This window comes from Protomyctophum parallelum, assembly GCF_964188405.1.
Source record: "Protomyctophum parallelum genome assembly, chromosome: 18".
NCBI lineage: Eukaryota > Metazoa > Chordata > Actinopteri > Myctophiformes > Myctophidae > Protomyctophum > Protomyctophum parallelum.
In genome coordinates, this window is record NC_139716.1 from 29,875,969 (window position 1) to 29,892,892 (window position 16,924).

The 16,924-nt window shown below is 43.3% G+C and overlaps 1 protein-coding gene across 1 annotated transcript; it reads right to left on the reverse strand.

The window, feature by feature from the left end:
- Positions 1–1,684: 1,684 nt before the first annotated feature.
- On the reverse strand, positions 1,685–16,063 carry lrp10 (low density lipoprotein receptor-related protein 10). Its single transcript, XM_083789299.1, has 10 exons — positions 15,944–16,063; positions 15,158–15,366; positions 14,925–14,960; positions 12,304–12,448; positions 11,443–11,636; positions 10,340–10,962; positions 8,043–8,476; positions 6,146–6,340; positions 5,312–5,441; positions 1,685–3,926 (listed from the first exon to the last, which is right to left on the reverse strand). Exons 2-10 carry the CDS (start codon positions 15,201–15,203, stop codon positions 3,240–3,242), a joined length of 2,490 nt encoding a protein of 829 aa, XP_083645425.1. The 5' UTR covers positions 15,204–15,366; positions 15,944–16,063; the 3' UTR covers positions 1,685–3,239.
- Between the last annotated feature and the right edge of the window lie 861 nt (positions 16,064–16,924).

A 16,924-nucleotide genomic window follows, 5' to 3' on the forward strand; every position in this document is an offset into this window, starting at 1 on the left:
AATTTCTGGGAGAGAGATGAAGCCAAAATTAAGGCTGAACCATCTGGAACTCATCTGAAAGTCAGAGCAGAATGGGTGATTAATCCATAATATTTGGAGCTATACTACTATGCTATAGGTATAGGCCTACTAGCCTACACTATATACACACACAGTAGTTTCACAGCGGCATCCGTTATTCCATGGACGTTTAAGATTTCATCAAAGTAGCATACATGCCATAATAGCGTCACTTTTAATTAAATAATGTATAGGCTATGTAACTGCCATTTTTCCAATTTCCAATCTCCTTTGGCTGTTACCTCACAGGTATGGGAGTGATCCTACGCAGTACACACAGAATTGCAACAGATGGATGTCCAGTCTTTGATCCAGTTTGAGTGTTATTTATTTATCAGAAATCAGAAATGAAGTTGAGCATGAACATGAACATACCAGTGATGTGAGTGATCCAGTGATGTTATTAGTAGATTATAGGTTATAGGTTAGTCTCTGTGCTGCCGATACTGCTGTGCTGGTAAGAACGGTTTGCTCCCTGGTTCCCTGTGTCTAGCCCCTTCCTAGTGCCCCTGTGTCACCTTATAAGTGGTCACCTTCTAGCAGCTGTGTGTCTCAAGCCCGCCACCAGGTGGTCAAAAATAATACTGGTAATAATAATAATAATAATACAAATAATGCCTCTCTTCTAATGGCTCCTACAGGCTATATGTTATGTAATGTAATCATTAAAGATGAGATAAGTCATAAGATAAGATAATCATTAATAATTAATAGATATAGCCTATATTTAGGTTTAATATCCATCTTTCATGACTATATGTTATGCCTCCGCAATTACGGATTGTGTCCATCGGCAACTTCTGTTCACACCCTGACCATACCGCTTGTTCGTTGTGTCGAGGTTCTTGATTCTTGCGTTGCTATAAGAGTCTTTAGAATGTCTCTTTAACTATTTCTCCTTAAGTTGACTTAATGTTCTTTATAACTTTAGCAGTGTAAACACACTACACTGCTGCAAGTGTACTGCTTCCGAATCCTTGTGCAAATGTGCAGACCAGAGTCTGAGTGAGACAAAGTTTGTACCACCTGTGTGCAATGCATCAATCAGTCAATCAATCATGGTCCAGTGTTGCTACCTATTTTTTACAGTCTATGGTTGCTACTGACAGACAGGGAACTTGGTTCTGCCTCAGAAAGTTATCGTCACATCATGTTTTACATTTTTTAACCTCATATGAAATCAATTATGAACCACATATTTATTGTAGGCTACATCATTATGAATTATGCTTTATGAACTTATGACCATTAGTTGTTGTATTTTAGCTATTTTAGTATTTTTAAAGAAAGCATTTTATTAATAACAGCACTTACACCACCTGTGAGGCTGTGACCCTACCTCTCTCCCTTGTGTTCTCACTCTGGAGCACTCAAGAGGACAGCCATTGGTCTTTCTACAGTTCAAAAGAAGGAGCTGTGAATTTACACAGGACTGCTTCTGAATACAGTGAACAATGTCATTAATTAATCTACGGTATGGAATGCAGTGAACAATGCAACAGGCATTCAACTATGGTAGGGAATAGAGTGAAGTGAACAATGCTATGGTAGGCTATTGAAGTGACACTCAACCACCCACCTCACCTAAATACCCCCCTTACACACAAACATACACACACAAAAGTAAAAGTGCAAATTGTTTAATCTCAGCCACATCTTTACTATTTACAGTGAATTTGACCGTAATAACTCTTAAAATCACCTTCTCTCTGATCTCATTACAACGCAATAAGAATATTAAAACCTCCGACTAGGCCTACTCCATACAGGTCCTAATACATTCAACAAAGCAACGTAAACATACCAATTTAAGAAGAAATGATAAGTAACTTTATAAAAATAAGAGCAAAATTAAAGATAACATAATACAAATGGCACTCCATGTCACTCCATTTGTTGTCATCTGCTGTGTCAAGAGTGGCAGAATGAAATAAAATCCCCAGAGCAGGGGAGGGGTGGGGGTAAAGATTCAAGTTGAGGTCATTTTGTGAATGTGGCCCCTCATTTGTCAGCTAGACCTGCAGTATGTATGCATGTATTTATATATGGCCCTCATGTGCACACTACACACAAATTTAACCTCAGGCACAAAAGAGATTGTCTGGTGACACATTTGTGTATGAGACATACATTGTGTACTGTACAGTCCTACACGCATGGGAAGTGAGTGCATGTGAACACACATCCACTCTTGCACACAAACACTTAAGACAGGGGTCCCCAAACATTATTGCCAGCTTGCAGAATTGACATGCATTTTCATGTTAAGAGTAAAACCATAACGCAGGCTGTGTACGTGCGCCTGCGAGAGGATAAAACGTGTGCCTTTCTGTGTGTCAGTGTGCAACGTGTCTAAAGAATTGGTTAAAATTTCCTTGAGCAATCGATCAACAGGGAGCTCCTCAAAAAGGCACTTAAATAGAGGAATAGAATAATTAATTTCGTATCATCTGTGAAATACTACGAGACAGTATGCTAGTGGCAGAAGTAAGTGGAGACCGAAACATCTACACACGTACTCCACTGTCTACATACAACTTCCAAAATACTAAAATGCACATGCATTCACACATATGCAGTCATACAAATACATTAATTTTCACAATTTTATCTAAAAACTCTAATCATTCAATTTGACAGTAGCCTTAGTTAAATGGGAAAGGGAAGATTCTTCTGTGCAAAGTTCACCTCCTTCAAACTGTAGCCTATAATAAGTGCACATCCAATACACACCTATACAGTATACACACATGTGCGCACACAAGCATTCTCACATCACATGCACACACACACACACACACACACACACACACACACACACACACACACACACACACACACACACACACACACACAACACCCTCTCTCACACATGTATTTTCTCCAGGAGGTCTCAATAACATAAAAAAAATCAATTGTAGAACACTATATGCCATAAGTCAGCAAATCCAACGCAAAAGCAATTTCAAAAGGCACCCAGACCTGCAGACCAGCACGTCGGCAGAAAGCCTCCAGGTGGCCCTTGTCCTGTGCTCAAGTAAAAAAAAAAAAAAGGAAAATGTTGAAAGACTGGAAATATTGACTGACTAAGACTACCAGCGGGCAGGGAAGACCGGTGCAGTGGGATATAGGGGGCCCGGTGCTGGAACCTAGGTGGTTTCAGGGTTTTGTCAGCTCGCTCAGGTGAGCATGGGCACGTCGTCCTCTGAGGTGGTGTCTTCAGACAACGGGATGAGCAGCACGTCATCGTCTGAGGAGGACGAGGAGGAGGAGAAGGAGGGGGAGGCGGAGAGGGGCATGGAGTTGGCAGACGAGGAGGAGGAGGGAGAGGCCCTGAAGAGAGAGATGCTGAGGCCAAGGGTGTGGAAGATGGAGGCCAAAGAGGGACTGCTGGGGGGCGGCACGGCGACAGGGGGCGTCTGGGGCATTGGCACCGGGGGAGCGTATGGAGGCGGAGGTGGGGAAGGGGGAGCATACGGAGGCGGGGAAGGCGTTGGTATCGGCGGGTCTAGTGACGACGGCGAAGGAGGTGGTGCCCCCCCGGCACCACCTCCCTGTTGTTGTTGCTCCGTCTGAGCCAACAGGCCTAGTTTGTGAGGCACCGGCTGATTGACGGCCTCCACGGCCAATGAAGAGCTGGCAGGAGTGGACTGGGCAGGTTCCTGACCGGCGGGAGTGGCGTCCGTATTCTGAGGGGCGGAGCCAGGCGTCTGGGCAGGTCTGGAGGGAGCCCTGGGAATTAAACCCCACCTCCGCATGCGGCGAACGGCCCGGCGGACAAATCGCGGCCTGCGTCTGCGGCGCGGGGAGGTTCCAGGGTCCTGTCGGAGGAGCTGAAGGATTCCTCTCAGAGACAGAGAGGAGCTCTGAGATCGATGGAGAGAGAGATGAAGAGATAGGGAGGAGATGAAAAAAAACAATCAACAAAAACAACAAAAAAAAACATCCAAAACGGCATTTAATCAATCTCACCTTAATCTCAATATGAGTTTAGTATGCTGTAGAAGCAATGTCATTTTATTAATCAGAGTTTAGTATTCACAGGACACTGACACAGACTTCTAGAGTCAAATAGTCATAGCACCAGTTGGTGCTATTGCAAAAACCTAGCGAGACAGAGCAGGCTTTGTCTGAGATAGATAATCCTGTCTGGACCCTCCACCTCAGCTGTCCACAATAAAGCAGATTACTACAGTAAATCTATGTGACTGACAAAACAATACTCCCCTGGTTTAGAGATGCAACGATACTGATTTTTCAATTCCGATCCGATCCGATATATTAATCGGATTAATTTTTAAAGAAAAAAAATACCTCAGGACGTTTGTTATGGTGCTAGCTGGTGTTGTGTTGCTACTTTAGTTTGCAAACTCTTGTCTGTCTTAATAATTGCACTACACTTACAATCTGAATCAGTGTTTGAGCTTCTGACAACAATGTCATGGTTTGATAACTGAGCCAATTATATTAAGACGGATTTTACCGCGACGACGACATCATCATCATCGTCGTCGTCAAAGCAGCGTCGTCACAGCAGCATTTTTTTCAATGGCAATAATAAAGTTACAAAGATTGAATCACATAGCGCTAAACAGCACGTGTGTATATATAGCAGAAGAATGGATTACAAGAGCAATCTCATCAACAATGTCAGAACGCAGCTAGATGATCAGGCTCCACCACACAACTGAACTGCGCATGCAGTGATTTGACTGATCCGTCATCATCCGTGCGATGACGGGTAAACTTTATACTTTTATTAATGTTAAGTCTGTAAGTGATTCCATTCTCTTGCATATTGCACCTTAGTGGGGCTTTTTTCTATAGTCTCTGTTTGCAGTCTGTACATAGTGGAGGTTGGATTCGCTCACTGCACTGTCTGTGCAGGACGGACTGTAAACATTAAACACGTGTCCCCCCTTCTGTATCGGAGCGTGTATCGGTGTCTCAAATCCGATCTCCGATACATTAATTAAGCTGGATCGGAGGCCGATACCGATATAATATCGGATCGGTTGCATCTCTACCCTGGTTTAGCCCACAACCTCTGGTAGCTCCCAACTAACAGACACAGCACAGAGGAGGTGCTTCTGTAGGCATGGGTGTCCATGCGGTGATGGACACCCATGTTAATGTATACGAGTTATTCTTGATTTCTTATGAGCTTTGTTTCTCTGATTTGTGAAGGATTATCGGAGCACAAGACCTGCAAAAAGGCCCTTATTCTCCATGTTCTCCTGTCCAGTCTCACCTCATTGGGGTTCTCCGTGGGAAAGTCTTCTACTGGAGGGATGATGCCTTGTGCAATCAGCTGACCATAAGAGGGAGGGGCCTGCTGCTGGATTAGCTCCGCCTCCTGCCGACTGATGGGGGCAAACATACTGCAAGACAACAAGGTATAGATTTGGTCACCCTACCCACCTCTCTTATGTCTTCATCCAGAGTAACGTGTGAGAGAGTTACGTCAGTAAGTCAGTAGCCGTCGACCCCCCTCCATACCTCCGTTGTGCCAGGCAGCTACTGAGGAACTGTGTTTGTTTGTGTGTACGCGCGCATGGGTGCGTGCGTGTGTGACACTCTTCCCCTCAGCTTCTGAACTAAAAAATGTGTGAGTACTGTCCATTTTATACCAGCAACCACAAAGTTGCAATCACGCATATTTTCAAATAAAGCATACTGTACACTGCTTTCCTTAAATGCCGTAGGTTAGAATAAATGTTCTGCTCATGTTCTACTAGCAAATGCTACCTCATTTCCCTAGTCACCTATGAATTTGCCATTTATACACATTTGTCATCGACATGCGCCTGAAGGGCGCTTTGTTCTAGTCGATACAATCGCAATGCAAAAGAGTCAGCATTTGTATGATTAAGACGACAGACGAGTTCAAATATCAGCATACTACACGGAGGAAGTCGTGCCCTGGTGGCTGACTCATTTGGTATATATGGTTCGTTCCTGTGACTCACTCTATATCGTGCTGTATACTGTAGCTGTGCAGACATGTCTAAAATGATCTCCCATTTAAAAACATAATGCAGGAAAGCACTTCCCGATATCGGCGTCGAGTTCTCAATACAGGTACCTGTATTCCCTGGTTCTGAGCGAGTAGAGTTTACAGGTACAGCCCATTGCGATGACCAGGAGCAGTCCGCACACCAGGCTGCCGACCGTTGCCGCGGTGATGACCTTTCGGGGCAGGATGACGGTGCAGTTGAGCTCATCCGTACCGTCCTTGCAGTCCACTTGGCCGTCACAGCGCCAGCTCTCAAACACACACCTGCAGAGGGGAGAATGGAGCATGCGACTATAATTAACCCATCTAGACTTGGGGCAGCGGTGGCCTAAAGGGTTAGAGGAGCGCCCTTGTTGCCGGTTCGATTCCCCGGACGGGCAGGAAATATCTGGGTATATCTGGGTGGGGAAGTGATTGTCATCACTCACCCGCTGAAGTGCCCTTGAGCAAGGCACCCCCAACTGCTCCCCCTGGAGCTGCTTAGTGGCCAACAGTATAAGACTGTGGTTGTACTGGTCAGCTCCCAGGTTTTAATGTGTGTGCGTGTGGCTGTCTGTGTGTTTCTATGTGCAGGGCGTTGCTGAAAATGAGCACCTGTGCTCAGCTACTTCCCTGGGTAAATAAAGAATAAGAAAAATAAAAATAAAAATAAATTATCTGTGTCACCTTAGTATACAACCATTATTTTAAAACTTTAGCTATTGAAAAATAGCAGATATACAAGCTCTACAAGCTGAGCTTGTAGAAATGGTGTGCAAATCTATGAAATATATGTTCTTTCACAGCAAACGCTTAAAAAAAAAAACTCATATCTTTGCTTCTGGGGGTCCTTGGAAGAACATATTTTCAGATGGGGGTGGGCAGCCAATTCATATATCTTTTGGGGTCCTTGACATGAGATATTTTGAGAAGCGCTGATATAGAAACATAGGTATTAGAGAAAACTGAAAAAATGATTTGTAGAATCTGGTCTCAGGTTCAGATTCACAAGGCAAAAAAAAAAGCACAGACCCAATCAGGCCCAATGCCCAGCCATTGGTCCCAAATCCAGTTGCCAAACTTTTGCCAATCAATTATCTCTCATCTCCATGTCCATGTGTTTCACTGTTTGTTGAGGCCTCCCAGTCTAATCTTTAGCAATCGTTACTAAGTTCATTTCTGAATGAATGGTTGGCAAAGCCGTGCTATTCAGACTGGCTACAACACTGTGCACGTAGTCGTGCGGTACAGTGTTGTTTTTGGCAGCAAATTTAGTTTTAGTCAGTCTCTTGAATAGTTTTCATTTAGTTTTAGTCACATTTTAGTCACCTATAGAGTGTTTTAGTGTTAGTCTAGTTGTAGTTGACTAAATATCATAAGATTTTAGTCGACTGAATCTACAGCTGATTTAGTCGACTAAAATGTATTTTTGCCTTGATGCCGTCGTAATGACTGTTTTTACACTTGCTGAAAATAGCAGATCTATACAAGCTCAAATTGTCAGTATATTTAGTCTTAGTCATCATAGCTTAGTTTCCATTTAGTTTTCGTCAGTGAAAAAAGGTAGTCTTAGTTTTAGTCGACGAAAACAACACTGATGAAGTAGTATGTAATGTTAACAACCTACACTACATTACAGAGATGCATAAATACCAACATCTACAGAAAGAGAAGAAAAAAACTAGAATTGGACAAGAAATTATTTAACTTAGAAGGCAAAATAATTAAATAGAAAAGACTGTATACTGTAGTAGCATCTGAACCTTTTATCTGCACAACACACCTGTCACATGACACTTTTGACACTTTTGTAGATAATGGTGGGTAGGGTTATGGGCCAACTTCCTTTTCTTGGCACACTATTAGTCATACACAACGCTTCCCACTACAGCAGCTACAACTACATTGAGGTCCATAATGTTTAAAACGCACACAGCTATAGTATCTCCTCTGCATTTATGAATTCAAGTTGTTCACACACTCCCACCTGTCACTGTCACAATGGAAGGTCCCCGGCTGGCACACGACACAGTCCCTCTCGTCGCTGCCGTCGGCACAGTACAGCTGGTAGTTGCATCTCTCCTTCGCGGGGTAGCACACCGGCCGGCCCACGAAGTGGGGCGCCATGGCCCTCTGGCCCGCCCCGCCGCAGGCAAACTGGTCACGGCTGCAGCCCCTGCAGCCCTCCTCGTCCTTCCCCGTCTCGGGACAGTCCCACTTGCCGTCGCAGCGCTGCTCCTGGGCGTAGCAGCCGCCCACGGGGCCCCCGCACCGCCCCTCCCAGGGGGGGCAGTAGCCTCCCACGCGGAACGTGGCGTTGAAGCCGCTCCCCTCGGAGCCGGGCAGAGTCTGATAGGACAGTGACAGCAGGCCGGTCCGCGACTCCACCTGGACCGCCTTGTAATTGGAGGCGCTGGTGATCTGTGAAAACAGGAGGGGCACGCAGCATACAAAGTAAATAATTGCGATTAACGATTGAATTGTGTTTTTGGCATTCAACATTGGAACATGTATGAATACAATTTTTTGTTTTTAGGCTTCAAAAATCACACACATTTGCACAGGGCAGATATGATGAATTACTTAAACACAACGAAATTACTAACACATTCACATTAATAACAATTGTATTTGTATACTTTCCAAAAATAATAATATAGCGAAAACAGCTCATCTAAGCTTGCAACACCTGTTTAGTCTGCTCTGAAGAAGGCTGTTTGCTGAATCAGCATTCTCAAATAAACATGGAAATTGCATCTGAGCCAGTCTTTTATGAACACTTAGTGAACACCTGTTGCAAGCTTGTAGATGTGCGAGACAGGCCTGGCAGCGTACAGGTCAGATGATCACATGAAAGGAAAGGAAGTGGTGCGTTTTAGAATGCCAAAGGGAAGCATGGCTTGTCAAATGGAGTCCTTCATGGAAAACGTTTTGACTGCTCCCAAAAACTAAAATGTACATCCATCTCGAGCCTAAATAAGCCATATGTGGAACTTGTAATGTAAGTGATATGTAAGGGTAAGTTAGGTTGAATAAAGCATATATTTGGCATAAAATGCTAAGCTAATATGCTGTGCCATATACCCCACGGCTATTATGTTTAATGCCTTCAACGTTTACAGCTCTATATCACTAGCTAAGAAAAAGAAAATCTGGTAATCCCCATGGGCTGTAGCAGCCAGCCTGTCTTAGACCCCTCTGATGAAGAATCAACCTGGGAGTGGGGACCATGGTTGGGTTGGGAGGGGGATATGGGCACGGTGTGGGGGGGAAAGCTTGAAATTAAATAATGAGTCAAGCCCTTATTAAAGTCATTATTTAAACGACATATATGCTAGTGGTCCAGAGATAAAAAATAGAAATCACACTTGTGTGAAGTGAGGGGCGCTCTTATCATCATACATCACATTCCGTGCTCAGCCAATCATATCATCACAAATGTCATTCCGGGAATTTCCGGCCAATCACTTTTGGCGTCTTCACTTTTCTGCCCTCTCAAAGAAGATTGCGAACCGCTGATCTATTCCTTTCCCATGGTTGCCCTTATTCCGTTCTCTTGACCTTCCATATTAACTGATTAATTGCAACTTATGTATGAGAGAGAGCAGAGAAATGCTATTGATTATATTAGGCACATTTCCTAATAATGGTGACTCAACCAGGCAATCCGGTACACTTTTCCATGAGATTATAACTTACTTCCCAGTAACTGTCAAGTGACAACAATGGATAAACACCTGCAGAGCTACACTCGTCGCTCTAAAAACATTGCTCGGCTACAAGAAAGCAGAAACAATCAGAACGTTGACATTCATTGAGGCCTAACTGTAGAGGAGTGGATAGAGCAGTTAAAAGAAACGACATGCAAAGCTGCAGAATGATGAGACTGGCAAAACTGAAAATTAAATCTTAATGTTTCTATTTTGGACCGATTCTAAAAATGCCTTGAAAACCTGACCTAAGTTTTCTGAAACACTTCAAATATTTATATACCAGCATCAAACATTTTAAATACTGTACAGAACCCCAAGAGGGGTTCCCGTCCAGAAGGGGTTAAAGGGCCTAATTTTCATAATCATATTTGGTGACTGTTTTAGAAAGCTATGGGGTTGTCCTCCATCTTTGTATAGGGCCAAGCAACGCAACTTAGCTGTGATGGAAACAACATACGTACCATGGCCTGTCATGGGTAGTTTAAATGCAGTATATCATGCACTTCAGAAGTTCAGACACATCCAAAACAAGACACACAACATCAAATCTCTCCGACAACAGAACACTCACAATCTTGATGACTTCCCCGGTGCCTTGCTGCCTGTTGTGGATAGTCAGCGTGTCTCCGGGGCCCAGCACCAGCTGCTGCAAGTCCAGCCTCAGGGGCCTGGAGTCCTGGGGGTCGAGGGTCCACATGCACGAAAGCGGGGGTCCTCGAATGGCCGGAGGGGAGAAGGTCCCGTAGAAGGTCTGGAGCAGCCCCCCGCAGGGCCACTCCACGGGGGTCGGAGTCGCCACCACGAGCTCCCTGTGAAGCTGAGGCTGGCTCTGCCCCTGGTCCACCTGGGCCAACTCCGCCTCGGCCTCCTCCTCCCTCTCCCGCAGCAGTTCCCACAGGTCGTCCTCCGTGTTCCGCTCCGCATCCCGGTTCCCCACCAGAGGCTCACTTCTCTCCGGGTCCCTGGCACGGTTCCTCTCCGCCGTGGTCCCCTCGGCTTGAGTTCTGCCGCTGTGCGGCGTCGGGCGGTCCCTGGGTACGTCCGGGGACCCCAGCTCTCCATCGCAGCCCTGTTCGTCTGTGCCGGGACCCTCGCCTTCGGTGAGGCACTCCACCTGACCATTGCAGCGCCAGGACAAAGGCAGGCATCGCCCCCCTCGACATTCAAAAGATGTCACCGGGCATTCTTGAGTATCTGGAGAGGTGATCGAGAAGGATAACAGGTGAAGTGGAGATAAAAGCAGAGCGCGGGAAAAAAAGGAAAGTAGCGCGAGACAGATTGAGAGCAGTCAGATTAGACCATTATGAAGTAGTAGAGGTGGGTGTGTCCAGAATGGTCACACGTGCTGTAGTTGAAAATCTAGTGGTAGTGGTCATTCTATTCATGCAAAGCGTGCGGGTGGTGGCCGTCTATGGTTATCTAAGTAGACAACAATTTCTGGTGGGCGGCGGCCCAGCGCAGCCGTTAACACACATTCAGTGGCAGGGACAGAGGGTCGAGAGCACTCAGCCAACAGACAAGAACTGTTTTGGTCTGCCTGAATGCTGAGTTTGTACTTCTTAGTAGAACATGGAGATGGGGAACACTGGCCTCATATACACTGGGATAACTTATTTGATTGGTCACAACATAACTACAAATGTGTTTTACGAAAGATAATCATCGGCCTCACACCTCTGGCATAGCTCAGTCTGAACGATGACACGGGAAACAGGTGAGGGAGGAAATGGTGCATCACTGTGATGTTTCCTCCCGGGAACTCTATGGGCGGAGGTAACTTGGTGCCACAAAGGACAACTGGCTCGCCGCCTGAAGAGGACTTCACAGAAACCCATTCCTTCTTGCACCGCACGGAGAACTGGGAAAAGCTGAGGAAAGAATGAGAGAAGGGGTGAGGGAATTAAATCGTTGGCATGGGAGCAAATGAACAGAAAATATCAAATCAATTGGATCGAGAGAGAAAAAGACTCGTATCTTATAACTTTAACTTCAATTAACTTGTGTATAAAAGAAGATATGATTTGACACATGCTTGACGCTTTGTTAGAGTACAGTGGCTAGGCTAAACACATACATTGAGTTATCAAGAGAGACATTAGAGAGGGTACATGACAACAAAGGTATTGAGACAGATCTGAACAGAGGATGTTTTTTTCTGTCTATTTTTAAGTTATAACAGTTTACTAATAAATTACAAATATAATGCGGGATGTAGTATGATACAATGATGTGGTATATGCACAGGGTTGTAACTGTCACATGGATATTGAAATATTTCTGTGAGATTAGTCTTCGGGCAGTGTCACTTTCAATAAAGCAAATACAAATATGAATTATAATTCTTTTAAAATTCTAAAAACATGAATGAAAGAAATTGTACAATTGGATAGTAAGTTTAACAACACATTATCTTAGGCTTTAGTGTATGTGTCAATTCCAGACCATTATTATTAGTTATTATAATTAAATTAGGTATTAGTCATTATTACTAGTCTTATTAATAGACAGGTTTATGAATCCCCTCAGAGCCGGTACCTGAGCACAATGGGCTCTCCCACTGAGCCTGTGATGACCCAGCAGTCGTACGTATAACCGAAACGATAGGACCAGCTGTGGTACGCAGAGCTTCTGATCTCTCCATGTATGCTGTCCAGGACTTGAAGGGAATGTCCACAATGAGCTGGGGAGACAGAGAATGACAGCATTTAAATGTAATGTCGCGGTTTATGTTTTTCTTTGCACTTAACCCATTTAGGCCTGACGTCGAAATTAAAGAAATGTCTTTTTAAAAATGTCATTTTTTCTGAAAGAACTCATGTTTTTCAGTGGTTCTCAATATTTCATGTCAAGGACCCGAAAAATGATATGTAATTAGCTGCCGACCCCCATCTGAAAATATGATGTTCCAGGGACCCCCCCAGAAGCAAAGATTTGAGTTAAAAACTGAAACTCTGAAAGAATATATATTCAAAGATTTCAGGCACATTTTCACGATTTTTCAAAAATCGCAGACCTACAAGTTATAGCAGATGTACAAGCTCACTCGGTGCCGCGCTATGAGCTTGCTATTTTTCAATAGTTAAAGTATAACATAATGCTAGAAGAAACACCAAAAGGGGTTCTCGCACAGAACGGGTTAACACATTCAGTCCGTAGGACGTGTGGAAACGTCATAAGCAACCCAATCGATGGGTTGCAAGGACATGTGTACACGTCCTAGCGCATCCTCAATGATATCAGGCGAGAGAATAATATTCTGAATTTTTCCCTTTTTTTATTTTAGAGTGAGCCTCTAAGGCCACCGTACGCTTCGCTCTTCCTTCATATTAGCCTGTTAGCGCGGCAGAAAGAATGCCTCGTATCTGCTAATCTAGGGCGCTCTCCGTGGTTTTGATCTGATGGATGTACTAAGCGCTTCATTTCTGCTCCTCATCCGCCTCTCGTTCAAAATATGAACTCTTTTTGGATCATTTATCGTGTAAATGAAATCGAGAGCAAGGTAAGCTAGCAAAATATTTCTCCGGTTTTTTTCCGGATTGTTTCCGGGATAAAATATATATTCAGTTGTATAAATGTGTTTGATACGATCTAGTGTACTCACATTAGCTTCGGATGGCTATCTGTTGTTAGCTTAGACACTGGACTGCCCCATCTTCATTGTGCGCGCGCACGCACGCTTTCAGTCGCTTTAGTCTCTAAATCCCCCTCCCAGGCGGCATTTCTGGTCAAAACGCTTATTGCATGGAGCCTGGCGGTCGTAGAAATGACGCCGACCAGTACTGATCATTATCCAGGCAGGGAACAACAACCGGTCGTGAGTCAACACACACACCATTAGTTCATTGAAGGGCAAGTACTGATTTGACTTCTTTTTCACAAAGTGCCTCCAGGCCAAAGACGTTTTTAACTTAGGCTTTCACCTTTATTTTATATTTTTTAACAGGAAATGGGGAGAGAGATGGGGGGAAGACATGGAGTAAAGGCCGTCGGGATCGGGAGTCGAACCCGCGGCACACTGCCAGACTGGATTAACAGCCAATGTGCCTGGACCATTGAGCCATGGCCCAGGCCTTAACTTATTTTTAAAAGGGGCATAAATTGATAACATTATAATCACGAGTTAAGACAAATCTTACAACTCTCGTTCTAAAATAATTGAACAACAAATCTATGGTGGCCTGTGCTGAACTATTGCTACTGCCATTTAGCGGTGGATGAGTTTTAATCTGACAACATCCGGTCGCGGCGTTTTGGATCTTCAAAATAAGGGTTGAACGGGGTGATATCCTGGCATGTTATGAATTAATCCCGGCGGAAATCAAACTACTGGCCATATTCATCATTACGTCTGGAGACTCCCGTCCAGGACATACCTCGCTCTTTAGCCCATTTAGACCAGAGGAAGCACCTGTGACACCTTATAGCTTTTAACCACTTTAACCATCATTTTAAACTTTCGCTGTTGAAAAATAGCGAGTACCGCGCTGGGAGCTTGTAGATCTGCTATTTTTTTTAAATAAGTGAAAATCTTATATATTCGTTCACAGCGAACGTTTTTAACTCATGCTTTGCTTCTGGGGGGGGTCCGTGGAACAACATATTATCAGATGGGGGTCGCCGGCCAATTGCATATAATTTTTGGGATCCTTGACATGAAATAGTTTGAGCACCACTGACATAGAAACATAGTTTTTTCCAGAAAACTGTCATGATTTAGAAGACATTTGTAGAATCTGGTCTCAGGTCTTAATGGGTTCATATGGATTTTGTACGAGTTTTTTTTAAACATTTTTGGCCCAAATGGAGGTGCTACTAAATGTAATGATTGCAGACACACACCCTGTTGTTGTTACATAACCTTACATATAGCCAAACCTGATTTATAATTAGTTGTGTGCCAGTGTCACGCACCAAAAATAGAAGATCTACAAGCTCACATCGCTTTGCACTGTGGCATGTTGTGAGCTAGTATGTCGGTTATTGTCAGTGTGAGACACGAGGTGCAACCAAGTACTGTACAAATCAGTTATAACACAGATACAAAGAGGTATAGTATGTAAGTACTAAGTAGAACGTGACATGGACAAGACCTGTAAAGACATGACATGCACAGGCCAGGGTAATGCGAGATTGTGCTGACTTGCATTCCTCCTTACCTTCCTTACATGATGCTGGTTTAAAATGATTGTATGCTGCAAATACATAAGAAAAAAAACAGGTTAGACATGTCTGAATATATTCACATAATTAATATGTTAACGTTGGGGAATTATACTTATACAAATCTAGTGTTGCGTGCATTGTTGTAGGACATAAGACAAATTACAGATTGAATAAATCAATTAAAACTTCAGTATGTGCATGTTTCATTCAGTCAGAATTTACTCACCTATTATGCCGAACAAAAGGGCACAAATGTTGTGAAAGACTGTCATTTTCCTAATGCTTCTCTTTTGAAATGGCAGAAATCATGAAAAATGTAAAACATATATAAAAAATAAAATAAAAAGGTTTAAAACAAAGGCGAAAATATGTGTCCAGGCTGCCCTTTAAACAGGCGCCATTTCTTTATTATGGTTTGGCTCCGGAAGACGTCACCTGCAAAGTGAAAGCAAGAACTTAGAATCAACCATGAATACGAATTGAATATATATTAAATCCACGTCGATGTTGAAGGTTGAGGTCATTGTGGTCTGGATGGAACACAGTGTTTACATACATACACACAGCTACAGTATTTCCTGCGTCCACTCCCAGCAATGACGTCAGTTGCCAAATGTAGCAACACTAGTACTGTACTTTTTGTATTAAACAAGAAAAAAAACACAAAACTTTCCGGGTTTTTTTTTTAGATTAAAATAAATGCAACCGTGTTGGCATGATATTATTACACCAGGGCATTCCAATCGTCGGCCCTTGTCTTAAAGTTGTCCCGTCCTGTGTGGATTGGAACAGGAAAGGCAGCAGCTGTTCGCCTCGGTAACAGGAGGCTAGCTAAGCTACATGCTAACGCTAACTTCCATATCTTCATTTAGTCACGTTTTCTAAACCGTGACAGTCGGCGAAAGGCTTTCCAGCCAAGTTCAAATATGAGTATAGCGTATACTTACATTAGACACGGCGCGGTTAAAAAATCTGACGAGATCAAACGCCATAAAAGAGGTACGACACTTACCATGTCAATCTCGGCCTCTTTTTTTTGTTGACAAGAGTTCAGCGCAACTTCCGTGTTGTTTAGCACTGGAGGCGGGGCCAACATAAGACTCTAGTATTTACCTATTCATTGTCATAAATCACACACTTTTTTCTAGATAAGTGCTTTAGTGACAGGTTTAGCTCGGTTTTATTATAAATACTGAATATGTGTGGATTACATTTTGTGTGAGTGGGAAATAACCTCGCGTCACTCACCAGGCTTTCGCTTTCCATCTCGGAGGAGTGGGGACTGGGGGAATGAGTTGAAATTGAAAATGACCACTAGATGTCAGTATCACTCGACCCATTAGCTACGAATACAGCTCAAATGTCTATCAAATAGCCCAGTGTAATAAAAGGTAGGGTAAGTGTCAAGTGATTAAAACAAAACGTGTTTTGTTAAAAGGTTAAATCACTATATTCTGATAATAATAATTGCTATAGAGTATTTGTTCAATAACAGGGTGTGCTGGGTCACTGCAGTGAGAGCTGACCCATGGGTCCAGCTCTGTACAGAAAATACATTTTCATGTAGGTGATAAAATCTCAGCCAATCAGGAGAAAGTCAATTTATCAGCTTAATTTTTATAGCGTGCGTTCCAGTTCCAATTTTGTCTGCTCGATAATTTATTTGTGTCAATATTATGAGTTCTCTATCCTGATTGGATAAAATTGGTATCCCGACCTCAAAATACATGTTCTGTTTAATAAATAGCTGGAGCGACATGGAGACTCTGAACAAACACAATATCACAATAGACGTTTTTTTAACCCTTTTTTTTAACCAAAGAAAATCACTCAGCACGAATTAGCGTAACAAAAAACAACAGCAAAGACAAAAACAACAATAATAATGTTATAATTTTATTATTTTCAGCTACTTTCATCCAAACCAAGGACATTTTAAATTGACAAATTATAGTAAAAAAATACGACCAAGACTTTGATATACGTTATGGCG